The sequence below is a fragment of the Lactuca saligna genome, chromosome 1, assembly GCF_052625555.1.
Source record: "Lactuca saligna cultivar CGN05327 chromosome 1, ASM5262555v1, whole genome shotgun sequence".
NCBI classification, from domain to species: Eukaryota; Viridiplantae; Streptophyta; class Magnoliopsida; order Asterales; family Asteraceae; genus Lactuca; species Lactuca saligna.
In genome coordinates, this window is record NC_136417.1 from 21,598,794 (window position 1) to 21,612,849 (window position 14,056).

The 14,056-nt window shown below is 34.3% G+C and overlaps 2 protein-coding genes across 2 annotated transcripts; one reads left to right on the top strand and one right to left on the bottom strand.

Annotated features, from left to right (window-relative positions):
- Positions 1-8,327: 8,327 nt before the first annotated feature.
- LOC145003338 (uncharacterized) lies at positions 8,328-9,779 on the top strand. The gene has a single exon (XM_078962473.1). The coding sequence runs from the start codon at positions 8,328-8,330 to the stop codon at positions 9,777-9,779; it is 1,452 nt and encodes a 483-aa protein (XP_078818599.1).
- A 519-nt stretch (positions 9,780-10,298) lies between these two features.
- Positions 10,299-11,201, bottom strand: LOC145003350 (uncharacterized). Its single transcript, XM_078962479.1, has one exon. The coding sequence runs from the start codon at positions 11,199-11,201 to the stop codon at positions 10,299-10,301; it is 903 nt and encodes a 300-aa protein (XP_078818605.1).
- Between the last annotated feature and the right edge of the window lie 2,855 nt (positions 11,202-14,056).

Here is a 14,056-nt window from a genome sequence, read left to right on the forward strand (position 1 = left end):
AGTATTATCATACTGACGTACCTAATCATCTAGGAATTATAGTTGTCTCCTGATAAAAATCCTTTAAGAAAGATCCCTCGAGATCATTATATTAGGATTAGTAAGTGAGAATAACGGGAGTAGGGTAATTGGGTTATATGAATGATGAATAATATATAATTAAATATTATAATATTGTGGGTTGAAAACCCATTGTAGTTATCAGGTTTCCCAACCTGACACACTCGGTTTCTTGTATCACAGGTAGCGATACGAAGGTATTGATAGATAATATAATTATCTGCTGTGAGATTAAAAGAGTACATAGGCTGCTAGAATATTGATGTAAGACCTGTTTATGCTTATGTTTTGTATTAGTTATGACATCATAATCAATGAAAAACATTTCTTTAGAAATACTTTTATTGGACCAATTCTGTATTTATAAATGAACTCTAATTTAAATAAGCATAAATAAAAAAATTTAAAATGACCGTAAATATTGGGATGTCACAGTTCAGACGCCAACCCCAATTTCATGGTCAAAAAAGCCTTTTTATTTATGCTTATTTTAAAACATTCTTTATTTATAAATATGAAATTTGCTCCCGTAAATATATTTCCAAAGAAATGTTTTTTTATTGATTTATTAAAATTTGGGATGTCATAACTGATACAAGAAACATAAGCATAAACGTAGTCATTACATGCCTTACGTCATCTAATGTCTTATATTTCCTTTAATATCTCATCAGATCCAAACATCAAATACCTTTGTATCGATACATGTGATACAAAAATATTGAGTGGATCAGGTTCGGAAACCTGGTGAGTGCCTAGGGTTCCAACCCAAAATAATATAGTTAATATGTTTAATTATCAAACAATTAACCCAATTATCCATCCCAATTTTCTTCTTTATTTGTCCCTAAGGATCTATCTAAGGGTCATCATAGTCATCGTTGCTGACAATATTGTTTCAGGGATTTCTCTGCAATACATGTCCACGGGTTTCTTTATATATTCATTCCTAAATATCTATCCTAAGGATCATTTTAATCATCATTGCTGACAGTATTGTTTCAGGTATTTCTTCGCAATATGTGTCAGTAGAAAGTAGAGTACATCAAATGGACATGAAGTCCATCACCTACAGGTTATAAATTTGCCTATGTTCCTGGTATTATCTTGAATGGTTTAATGGTCATCACCAATACTCTATTAGATGACTACATCATTAGACACTAGTACTATTCCTACATCGTTAGTACGTTGGTACCATTTCTACATCGTTAGTACACTAGTACTATTAAACTCGTGAAATCCTATTGTCATTTTCATCATTCATCGTACTATGACATCTTATCAGTTTCATCTCTCATCATACTATGTCATCTTAATTTTCATCATACTATGACATCTTATCATTCTAATCACTCGTTATCCTTCATTACCCAATGTATCATATTCATGAAAATACATATATGTAATAAGTCATATAAAATTTATCCTTATAATATTTCATCTAACATATAATCTTTGCACATAAGCACATATAACATTTAATAATCTAAATACTTCATATCTATGTTTAAGATGAATGTAACTATGAACTCACTTGATAAAAATGGATGCCTTTGAATTTGGGCAGAAATTCGCCTTGATACTTTAGCTTTTCCTCTAACATGACTTAGGTTCATATTACTAAGCATTAGTCTTATATTCCTGGCGACTAATGATAGTCTAGATTCCTCACTAATGCCAATGTCAACATCAAGATCTATTAAGTAAGGAATAACTAAGTAGGATCATATCAGAGGCAGGGTCCGTTTGGTATACAGAGTACACTGCTTGGAAATCCCACTTTAAACACCTCACTAAATCCAACCTAGACGTCACTCTCGTAATTAGATCGATTAATATAATGACTTGGAATTACTGATAATCTTATTTATAAATTCATAACGATGGCTATGAACATAAATATAAGTTACACTGAAAACGATATACGCATAACTTAACTTATAGAGATTTTCCTGATAGGAGTCCAAAAATTGCATTGGCATAATTATGGTATGATAATTTCTCTTTATCGGGCTGCTACGGACTTCGGACTTCAAGGCTTCACCAGAACTGAAAACTATGGGAAATTTCAAGATTGGAGGTGGGAATTCAAGAGAGAAAGATATGAAAAGTGAGGAGGAAAGAATGAGCTTGTTGCTGAACATATAGGGCCAAAAACCCCAAAGTGCAGCCTACCCTGGCTCTGGTCGGCCGTTGCTATGCTAACACATGTCTTACGATGGCTGGTTCAACGTGGATAGCTTCTAGAAGGTGTGCGTCATGCCTTTTTATCCATGGCGTACGCGGGAAACTTCAAAAATTCTTAACCGCATCATACAAACACTGTTTTTTACGCCCTTTATATCACATGTAGCTATCGACAAGATCTACAACTTTCATTTAGACTCTGTCGGCTAATTCTCAATTTATTTATTATTTATTATTTATTATTTTTAGAAGGCTTAAACTGCGATTCTCCGTTTAAAATTCGTATCTTTTTCATATGATGTTAGTTATCGACTGTCTTTATATTGACAGACTCCTACTAATGAGATGTTTAACTCTCGTTTAGATTGTTTCAGCTAACAATTAACCAATTTGAATTTCAATTTCTGTGTTAACACAATTGCGTTGAAACTGCAAAAAAATCATAAGTTCTTCATATAGAGTTAGATTTGGACATTCTTTATATATAGGCTCTCGGTTTTATGATTACTACGAATTTCATTTAGATTACTGGGGCTAATAAGAAACCTATCTAAAATTCACTTCTTACGATTCACATAGTCATGTTGATTTAATCGCGAAACTTCAAAGAAACGTAACTTCTTCAAACGAAGTCGGATTTCAGAGTTCTTTATATGTATAAAATCCTTGTCACATACATTATAAATTTGGTTAAGATTAATTATCCTAAATAATCTTCTATCAAAAAGGCTTTTTATCGCTTATTATATTTTATTTTTCTATCCCAAATCTGCGGGAGTTATAACATATTTGCCAGTTGTATGCTCCGGACCCACCATCTCTAGTCATCCATAAAGAGGAGGACTACTATGCTTCGCACTGATCTCACACTCTACCCTAGAATGATACCTATTTGATAGAAACTTGTTTGGAACTAATCATCCCTTTATAAGTCTTTAACTATCCCAGACAATAACTAAAGACCATTCGGATTCTAACATAGGTCTTAATAACCAATACTTATTATATTATACAATTAACACCTGGTATAATTAATACAAATAACATTTATTAAATACTTTTATTAAATTATGCTCTTGAAAGCAACTACACACTCACCTGACAAAAGTAGGTGATTTGAGGTTAGGGCATCGCTTCGCCTTAATACTTTATCCTTCCAAAATACCTAGATTAAAATGGCACTAAGTCTTAGTCTATTTTCATATCTCTTGTGACTATAATATTGATAATCTAGATTCCTCAATAATCCTTATGTCTACATCAAGATCTATCAAATAAGGAATAACCATGTAAGATCATATCTGAGGTAGGGTCTTTTTGGTATATATAGTATACTATTTGGAAATACCACTTTTAACACCTCACTAAATCCAGCCTAAACATCACTCTCATAAGTATATCAATCAATATACTGAGTTGGAAATTTGATAAATCTTATTTATAGGTTCATAATAATGACTATGGCTATAAATATAATTTACACTTTAATTAGAACAAGTGTAGCTTAACTTACAGAGTTTTCTAACGAGAACCGGTAAATGTGCGGGCAAAACTCTGACCCAAAAGCTTCTAATTCTTTGGCTCTTTGATGCCGTAAGGCCTCACTAAAGTAGTTGGAAAATAGGGAGTAAAGGGCTAAAAGGTTTGAGAGAGTTCCAAAGAGATTTCATATGAAACGAGTGGAGGAATGAGCTGAAAAACATGATATATATATATATATATATATATATATATATATATATATATATATATATATATATATATATATATATAGAGAGAGTCAAGATCAAATAAGAAGGAAATTTTTGGTAGAAAGGTAAGAAGTTTTTTTTCTACATATTTTTTTCGCGAACAAACAAAATGAATCATTAGATGATTCATTTTTAAGATGATTCACGAGAAAAAATTCTCAAAAAAACATCTCGATGATTCATTTATACAATGATTTTGTTGTTATTCACTAAAATTGTCATAAAAATGAATTTTTTCTTAATTTACTTAAAAATGAATCATAAAGATGTTTTTTTGGGAATTTTTTCTTGTGAATCATCTTACAAATGAATCATCTAGTGATTCATTTATTTTGTTCGTCAAAAAAATATGTAGAAAAAAAATTTCTTACCTTCCTACCAAAAAAAATTTCTTACCGGATATATATATATATATATATATATATATATATATATATATATATATATATATATATATATGGTTGGAAGGGGAGGCTGTAACGTCCCAAAATAGTAATAATTTTTTTTTCATTTAAAAGTCATTCAAATCATTGATTAATTGTTCGGTACCCATACAAATCATAGTATAAAATCATCAGAGTACAAATCATTTCAGATGTGGAAACCATGAGGGGAGGATGTTGTGCCATCACGCTGAGCCCTTCCCGTTGGAACTGGAAGTACCTGAAATCATAAACACAAAACTATAAGCATAACGCTTAGTGAGTTCCCCAAGTACCAAATACCACACATGAAAGAAGATAAATGCTATGGGCCAAATCATAGGTCTTGTTTGTTTTTTATAAAAAACCTCTTCAGACCTTTTATTTATGCACGATGCAGCACACGCACAACACTTTTAATCTCACAGTTGTTTGTTTTCTTAGAAGTCTTTAGAGTAAAAAAAAAACATTTGTGTGTGTTCTGTTTGGCGCAACACTTGTCTTGCCTCTTTCAACCTCTTATTCTTTTTTTTTTTTTTTGCTGAAATCTTGATTGTATGTTGCTCAAATCTTATTTTACTTTTTTTTTTGTTTATTCTTATTGATTTTTTTTTTGTTTTTTATATTGAATAATAATTATTTATTGATGAAATATCATTATTTTTTTGTTAAGAAAACTTTATTTTTTTTGTTGAAATGTCATTATTTTTTGCTGAAATATCATAAACTCTTGCTGAAATCTCATACATTATTAAAATTTCGGTATTAAAAAACTATTTTGATTTATAAAAGCAGTGTTTTTTTTTTAATATCTGCAACAACATGGATCCTAAAAAAACACGCTTTTTATTATAGTCTGCAGCCGTTTGGTCCACCTCTTCTACTTTCTAGGGTTGCAGAGTTGGTTCGCATACTTCATGAATTTTTGTTTCAAAAAAACAAACAACACCATAGTCTTTCCGTTCAGTGCCGAGCGCCAAATTTCGGTGTTGCATACAAATGCCAGGGGTCAGATCCTGGTCTTTCATACAAATGTCAGGGGTTAGATCCTGGTCTTCCATATAATCATCACAAGGCATCCAAAATTCTACATAACAAAAAATGTGCCAGCATTGGTGCCTTTGACCCATGGATCTAGTGAGGAAACTCACCTCAACTGCTAAAAAAACCCAGATAAATGCTTGGGCTGCTGGACTGGAGAAATCCCCGTGCTAACTGAACAGCAGAGTCCCAACTAATAATTTAGACATAAACCAAAACTAAAAACCTACAATACTTGCTTAATGTCCAAGGTAAAAAAGGGCCAAATTAATCTTTTAAGCCCAACAAAATCCTAGGCCTAACCTCAAGGATCATCTAAGGTCCAATATGGGCACAACATCATAAGTGGCCCAACAACAAGAAAGTCTAAGGTCCAGCCTAACAAGTAAGCCCAACGATTAAGTTCCAAATATCACTCCAAGTTGGACAGAGCCGTACGCTCGGCATACCAACTACTACACACAACGTACTCAACAGAAGTGGGAGGATTGGGAATGGGATGCAGTACGTGCGGTGTACAGGAAGTTACACCCGACGTACACACCCATCATGCAAACCCATGTAAAATGTTGAAACAAGAAAGTAACCCTCTTCAGCTAAGATGGAGCCGAAGACCTTAATGCTCTTGTTACCCGGAGAAAAGAGAAGAACCGAAGACTATTGGTCACTTTATTAAGACTGAGGATGAGATGAAGACCCGGAGTCGTCTGCAAACATGAAGACTGTCACAAGTTAGATTTTCTTGACTTTGCTTGTAATCTTAGTATTATCTAGTGTACCCTTCAAGGTCACCGAAGTCAGCTACTTTGTTTTAGTTTATTATTATCATGTAACTTTTGGGACTCTATAAATAGATATTCCCACTTCATATTCAATTACCAATTCAGAGCTTATTAAATATAAAATTGTTCATCTCTATTCTATCTAAAGGTATCTTAATTAATACTTTAAATGAGTCCCTCTTCACTTATGTTGTTCATCATATACTAACTTGTGTTTGCATGTAAACTATATTACCATTCAACTAAGTGTCTACTTGTTTAATGTTATTGATATAAACTTGCTGCTATTTATTTTCCTTACATTTTATCAATCTAACTTATCTAACTTTTATTGTTGAGCTAACAAGATCCATTGAGATTAACTTATTATTTTGCAAATTATTATCTCATACTAACTTTTATTGGTTTTGTTTGGCTTGTCTATTTGGATCGGATCCCTTTTGATGCTTGCGCTTTTTCGTAAGGGAATTTCTATTTCTTTTATGAATTGTTATTTCAGTTATACTTGCGTGGATGAGTCAAACCACTTTCTGGTGGGCTGTCATTTCGCTAATGAAGTTTTGAGGTGGATTTTCCAATGGTTAATGGGGCTCAAAATTTTGTGACAGACAGTACCGGAGGCTTTCGCAGCGGATTGGAGGCGATGTCCAAATAAACATCATCTTTTTCTGGTTGCCATGTATGGTTTCGAATGATGTGTCTGGAAAGTTAAGAATGACTTGATTTTTAAAAACATGAGAACTTCCTCTTCGGAAGTGGTGGATAACATTATCACTTCGATTTTTAGTTGGATAAAGCAAAACGGTCATTTGGTGTTTGTAATTATGTATATTGGATTTGATCCCTATTTTACATTATGGAATTGTTTTTTTTGTTGTTGCCGTCAAGTGGCTTTAATCTAAATGTACCTGTTTAAAAAAAAAAACATTTTTTTCTTGAAATTATTCATTGGATTTTGGTTTGTTCTTATAAATTAGTTTTTTTTTTTTTTTTTTTTTTTTTTTTTTTTTCAGAATAGTGTTGGATTTCAGTTTGTAATGTATTTTTTTTTCTAAGAAAAAATAAGTTTAATGTGATAAACTTGGAATGGTCCATTTTCAACAAAATTGCCATTTTCCAAACCACAAAAAAGAACTCGGTTATTTTGATTAAATCCACCACTGTTAAGGATCAATGAAGAATATCCCTAAAAAGAAATTATATGAAAGAATAAAGGTTTACTAAAGAATAAGTAGTATCTTGTAAATGAGAGTGAGTCACTAGAGTAAAGATTTCCCAAATTAGGTTTAAAAATGGTAAATAGGATATCAAAAGATACCGCACCCTCTAAGACAATCGAATCAGACCCTTTAAATATTCTATTGACATAAAGATTTGCGTCTTTTTCCAACGGAAAAGATATAGTTTTTTAAGATCATTTATATATTATATTTTTCTTCCTACATTCTAAAAACTAGATCCACAAAATGCACAACTTAGTTGACGTTCATTTGTATGGTAGGATTGTGTTTATCTTCAAGGGGTCATTTTACACAATAAACACATTTACTAACCTTTATCTAATACCGTTTCCATTTTTCATTCCACGTTCACAATTTCTTTAAAAAGTGAAAAGCGGGAAAAGAATGTTATACAAACTTTTAAGTTTTAAGGAAATTAAAAGAAATTTCTAAGGTTTTGCAAGCATCAATTTAATACTTTTACTAAACCAATAAAAAAATGTATGACTATCTCATTGTAACTAAAAAAACACAAAGTTGTTATTTTATATGGAGTTGTCGGTAAGTAGATATGAATACTTGTAATCTAAGACTATCCACACACTCATAGAAACATGCAATATCAAGAGGAAAGTAAATATATCTTTATGTAATGCCCAAAAGTGATAGCTATTTAGTCTTCAAAAGACTGATTCTAACAAAGAATGTCCGATTGCTGTAGAAACTCTTGTTACTGATGAGATTCGAAGCTTCTTAGATGGGCGGTACATCTGTCCCCACGAAGCGGCATGGCGCATTCTTGACTTCCCGATTCATGAACGTAACCCACCGGTGATGATACTTCCAGTCCACTTAGAAAATATGCAAACTGCATATTTTAAGGAAGATAGTTGTTTGAAGGATGTTGTACGGAATCCCGGGTTCGCAATATCACCGCTTCTTGGTTGGTTCAATCGTAACAAAGATACCGTCATTCGTGATAATGAAAATCAGAGTAATAGTGAAAATGAAACTGGAGGTTTAGATTTAACCTACATAGATTATCCATCTAAATTTTGGTGGGATAAAACTGCAAAATGGTGGGTGTTGAGGCATCGTAGTATGTCAAAAACCATCGGCAGACTTGTGTTCGTACACCCATCTACTGGTGAACTGTTTTACCTGCGTCTTCTACTTTGTCATCAAAAAGGTTGTATGTCTTACGAGGCTGTTCGCACTGTTTCTGGTCGTGTGTACCCAAATTATCGAAGTGCATGTCACGCATTGGGTCTAATCGGTGAAGACAAAGAATGGATGACAGCATTCACCGAGGCATCACAATGGGCAACATCTTCACAGTTGCGCTCCCTCTTTTGTCACTTGCTTTTATTTTGTGAGGTGAGCAATCCGCTTGCATTGTGGGAAACCGGTTGGCGAAAAATGAGTGAGGACTTACTATACAAAATAAATGCCAATGTTTTTGTTATACCAATGCACATTACTGACTTTCACTTACAACAACAATTGTTATTTGAGTTGGAAAAAATACTTAGATCATGCACGCCATCAAAGTCAGTTGCAGACTTCCACTTACCATTACCATCAGAAGTTGTAGTCGCTCTTTTGGAAAATCGGCTACTTTTAGAGGATACCTGTTACGACAAGGAACTTCTACAAAATCAGCATCAACAAATGTATTATGTCCTTAATTCAGAACAGCTACACAATTATAATGCAGTTGTATGCGCAGATAGGAATAAAAAGCAAACCTTACTCTTCGTTTATGGCCACGGTGGAACAGGAAAAACTTTCTTGTGGACGACCCTAATTTCTTACTTCAGATCAATTGGTAAGATCGTTCTTGCAGTTGCTGCTTCAGGAATAGCATCCTTACTGTTACCTTCAGGTAAAACGGCTCATTCTAGATTTAAGTTACCTATCAATCTTTCGGAAATCTCAACATGTGACATAAAAAAGAGAACATCACTCGCAGACCTACTGAAACAGACTTCTATTATTATATTGGACGAGGCTCCAATGAGCGATAGACGTTGCTTTGAATGTCTCGATCGGTCGTTGAGAGACATTTTTGAGTGCAACACGCACCCGTTTGGTGGCATGTCCATGTTATTAGGAGGTGACTTTCGTCAGACCCTTCCAGTATACCCAAAAAACACCAGATCGCAGATCATTGCACTCACTTTACCGAACTCACATATATGGACGTGTTTTCAGGTTTGGAAACTTAACCATAACATGCGGTTATCGGACAACAACAACAACAACAACAACAATCCTACATTTGAACTCTCAACATCCGCATTTGCATCATAGTTGCTTGCTATTGGAGATGGACTTTTAGGAAAACCAGATACAGTGGATGTTGGTTTAGAAAGTCTTAAATATCACACTTAAAACTCTCGTGTATAATGAAAGTATTGAACTTGCAGAAGAGAATAAAAACTTTCTAATTTGAAGTGTAAAAGAGATGTACTTTGAAATTTACAGGAAGAAATCTCACTACTTATTCATATTAAAGAAAGCCTATATATAGGCTTACATGCATACACGTGAAAACAAACAGAATGAAAATCAAATACTATTCTAATCCTAAAGACTAGGTAAAGATGATGACTTCTTCTTATACCCAACGTGCTCTGACTCCAACTTACACATCATGAAGCAGTCAAACCCCTCTACCCATTTTTATTTATTCACCCTTTAAATAAAATAAACCAAAATAAACTATTAACTAAAAAAACCATAAATTTATTAAACTAGCAGCCATGCATTTGAACCTGTGAATTAAACCTGATTAATCTCAACAATCACCCCCTTAATCAGGTGCATCATTCACAGTAGTGCCGGTTCCTCATCCTCGCACCGGTTCAAGTTGAGCTCATTCTTTTTCTCCCACAATGGACACTCCGAAATGTAATGCCCGAACTCATTACATTTGTAGCATTTCACGTGACTCTTGTCCCGTTGTACTCGACCTTCTCCTCGACCTTTCCCGGGACCCCGACCTCCTCCTCGGCCACGCCCATAGTCTTCCCGATTCGAGTTTCCACAACCACAATGCTCACACCTATGCTCTTTTTCTTTTGGTTTTTCATCAGAATTTACAAGTAAAAGCTGATTTTGCTCGGGTTGGATCTCCTCAACTTTGATCCTTTCTTCATAAGCTTTAAGTCGACCTACAACATCATCATAACCGATGGTCTTCAAGTCTACAACTTGTTCTATAGAAGCCACCATATGAGTAAAACGTTTTGGTAACCCATTAAGAAACTTCTTAACCAATTTTGTTTCTTCCATAACCGATCCAAGTGAGGCCGCTCGAGAAGCATATTCAGACAACTTATTAGCAAAGTTATCTATCACCTCTTGGTCCTTCATCTTCAGATTTTCAAACTCTCCCATTAGAGTTTGAAGTCTCGCCTCCCGGATTCGATCCGCACCCAAATGACGAGTTTTGGGAACCTCCCACATCTCCTTTGTGGTTGTGAGATTCCCTATTAACAGTGTCTGCTCCTCGGGTATGGCTTGGAACAAAAGTGTAATTGCTATGTTATTCTTCTTGGCATCCCCATTGACTCCCGGATCGATTGCCTCCCACACCCCATGAACATTGAAGATAGCCCGCATCCTCATAGCCCATACTGTGTAATTTGTTGATGACAATACCGGACATTGAAGAGTCATGGTGTTGCTCTCCTTGACAACAGCCGCTGTTTGATCCTTCGGTGGAGCCATTCTTGCGTTTTACTGCACTACCAAGGTTATATAATCAACTAAAAAACCCACTGCTTGAAAGAGCTACCTGCAAACACCTTTTGCTACCTTTCACCTTCTGTTTTTCACCCTTTGATTAACACCTTCTGGTTGCTCTTGATCCTCCTATGTTGTTCTTCGATCAAACTGGGTTAACAAGCCCGCTGATTTTGGCCGGAATCACGACTCGTCTCCGCTACCCTTTTGATCCCTAGAACAGAAAAGAAAACAACCTAATAATCTGAAATCAACCCCTCTTCAATCTATCTCCGCTCTGATACCAAATGTTGGTTTAGAAAGTCTTAAATATCACACTCAAAACTCTCGTGTATAATGAAAGTATTGAACTTGCAGAAGAGAATAAAAACTTTCTAATTTGAAGTGTAAAAGAGATGTACTTTGAAAGTTACAGGAAGAAATCTCACTACTTATTCATATTAAAGAAAGCCTATATATAGGCTTACATGCATACACGTGAAAACAAACAGAATGAAAATCAAATACTATTCTAATCCTAAAGACTATGTAAAGATGATGACTTCTTCTTATACCCAACGTGCTTTGACTCCAACTTACACATCATGAAGCAGTCAAACCCCTCTACCCATTTTTATTTATTCACCCTTTAAATAAAATAAACCAAAATAAACTATTAACTAAAAAAACCATAAAATTATTAAACTAGCAGCCATGCATTTGAACCTGTGAATTAAACCTGATTAATCTCAACAGTGGATGCGGTAGATACAAAGTGGATCCAAATACCCGACTCACTTTTGATACCTCCAAGAGAAAATTCTTTGTAAGATTTAATAAACTTTGTATATGGCGATGGAATTCTAACGGACCCCACTCCTATTGACCTATCCGTCAGAGCCATTATCTGTCCAAAAAACAACACAACAAATGAAATAAATGATCTTATTTTGAAAATGACTCCGGGTAACTTCAGAATCTACAAAAGTGTCGATACTTTAGAAACTAATGGTAACCAATCCTCAGAATTAGAAGCCTTCTATCCTCCTGAGTACCTAAACGAATTACACTTTTCAGGAATCCCTCCACACAAACTTGTACTGAAAGTAAACACACCAATCATGCTAATAAGAAACATAAACCAAAGGGAGGGATTATGTAATGGTACACGTTTGATAGTCTCACAGTTGTTACCAACAGTAATTGAGGAAACAATTATCACAGGAACTTCCATTGGGAAACGTGTCTATATACCACGCATAAAATTCATACACAAGAATACTGACACACCTTTCACCTTATTTCGGAAGCAATACCCCCATTAAAGTTTGTTATGTCATGACAATAAACAAGAGCCAAGGCCAATCACTAAAAAAAATTGGTGTTTACTTGTCCCAACCTGTTTTCACACATGGTCAACTATATGTTGCTCTATCTCGAGCCACATCTCCCAATTCCATCAAAGTTCTCATAAAAAATGACACAAACACAACAAACAACTTAACAAAAAACGTTGTTTTCAAAGATTTGTTACACAAAGTAGAAATTTCTGATGTTCAAAACAGCCTGACTACACATACGAATTTATGACATTACATCATTTACTTTATAACAAATTATTACATAATATGGTAAACTATTATCTGATTATTGGATTGCTAGCTTTTGCACATTACAATCTAACTCTTTCTTTAACTCTACTCATAGACCCATGTCTGAGGATTCTACAACTATTTCTACATTGGAATATGGATGTTCAGGAGGAGCATTGCAGGTTCGCATTTTACGCACATGGACTCCACAAATTCGATGATATAAAACCTGGTTCCTAGCAGTCGACAAGCATGTAAGTATCTAAGCTTTCTTATAAATTTCCACATTCTTGTATATAATAATATTATTTTTACTACCATACATCAAAACAGGGAGATAGCATTCAGATTCTGGGACAGAAAAAAGATCAAGGACACATAAAATCCATATTGACTATTTCAAACTGTTACACTATCTCTGGTTATGCTGATTATGCGTGTGCCGAACCAGACGAATATCAAAATTGGATAGGCAAAGAAATATATATTAGTGTTGGCAATGCCTCCTCAATCTACCGAATTCCAGATACAGGAATAATACCTACAACTTCGTTTCACTTTATATCCAAAAGCCAAATACCAGACTATGTAAAACAAGCGCCAGGTATAACAATATATACACAACTACAATAATAAATCGCAAAAAACAATTTCTATTTACTAATGTACCAGGTAATCCCGATGTAGATTTCTTAGGTGTGTTTGTGAAATTCAGAGAACTCGCGACAAAAAAAAGGAACCTTACACACTTCTCATACTCACTACCGAATCATAAGTTGTAACTAATTCAACATTTATATTACCTATTACCAACACACTAACAACAAAGGAAAAACAGTAACGAAAAAATTGCTATTGGTCTATGGAAAGAATGTACCAATGTACTGGAAAATTTTGACCGCAACCTTATTGAGGCCACACCTGCTCCAACAGTTCTTGCTGTGACAAATGCAAAGATCATGACAGTTGCAGGTATGGAGGAAATAAGACATTGTAAGACATATACATTCACAAAAATTATTGTAGAAAGTATTGATGTCTGTTATGTATGTCACTTACAGGTGCACTAAAAGTAGGAACAACAAGTGCAAGTCATGTGTATATCAACCCATCAATTCCAGAAACAGCTGCCTTACTTGACAGGTATCAGAGACATTTGCTTTGGAACATACTTTACTATATACACTAAAAAAACAAAAATTATAGGTTTATGCGAAATTGTACGTCGCGTTCTGCGTGTAAAGGCCCTCCAACACCGTTACATGACAT

Coding starts and splice junctions, on each gene's coding strand:
- LOC145003338 (XM_078962473.1), top strand. CDS start 8,328: ATGCAAACTGCATATTTTAAGGAAGATAGTTGTTTGAAGGATGTTGTA.
- LOC145003350 (XM_078962479.1), bottom strand. CDS start 11,201: ATGGCTCCACCGAAGGATCAAACAGCGGCTGTTGTCAAGGAGAGCAAC.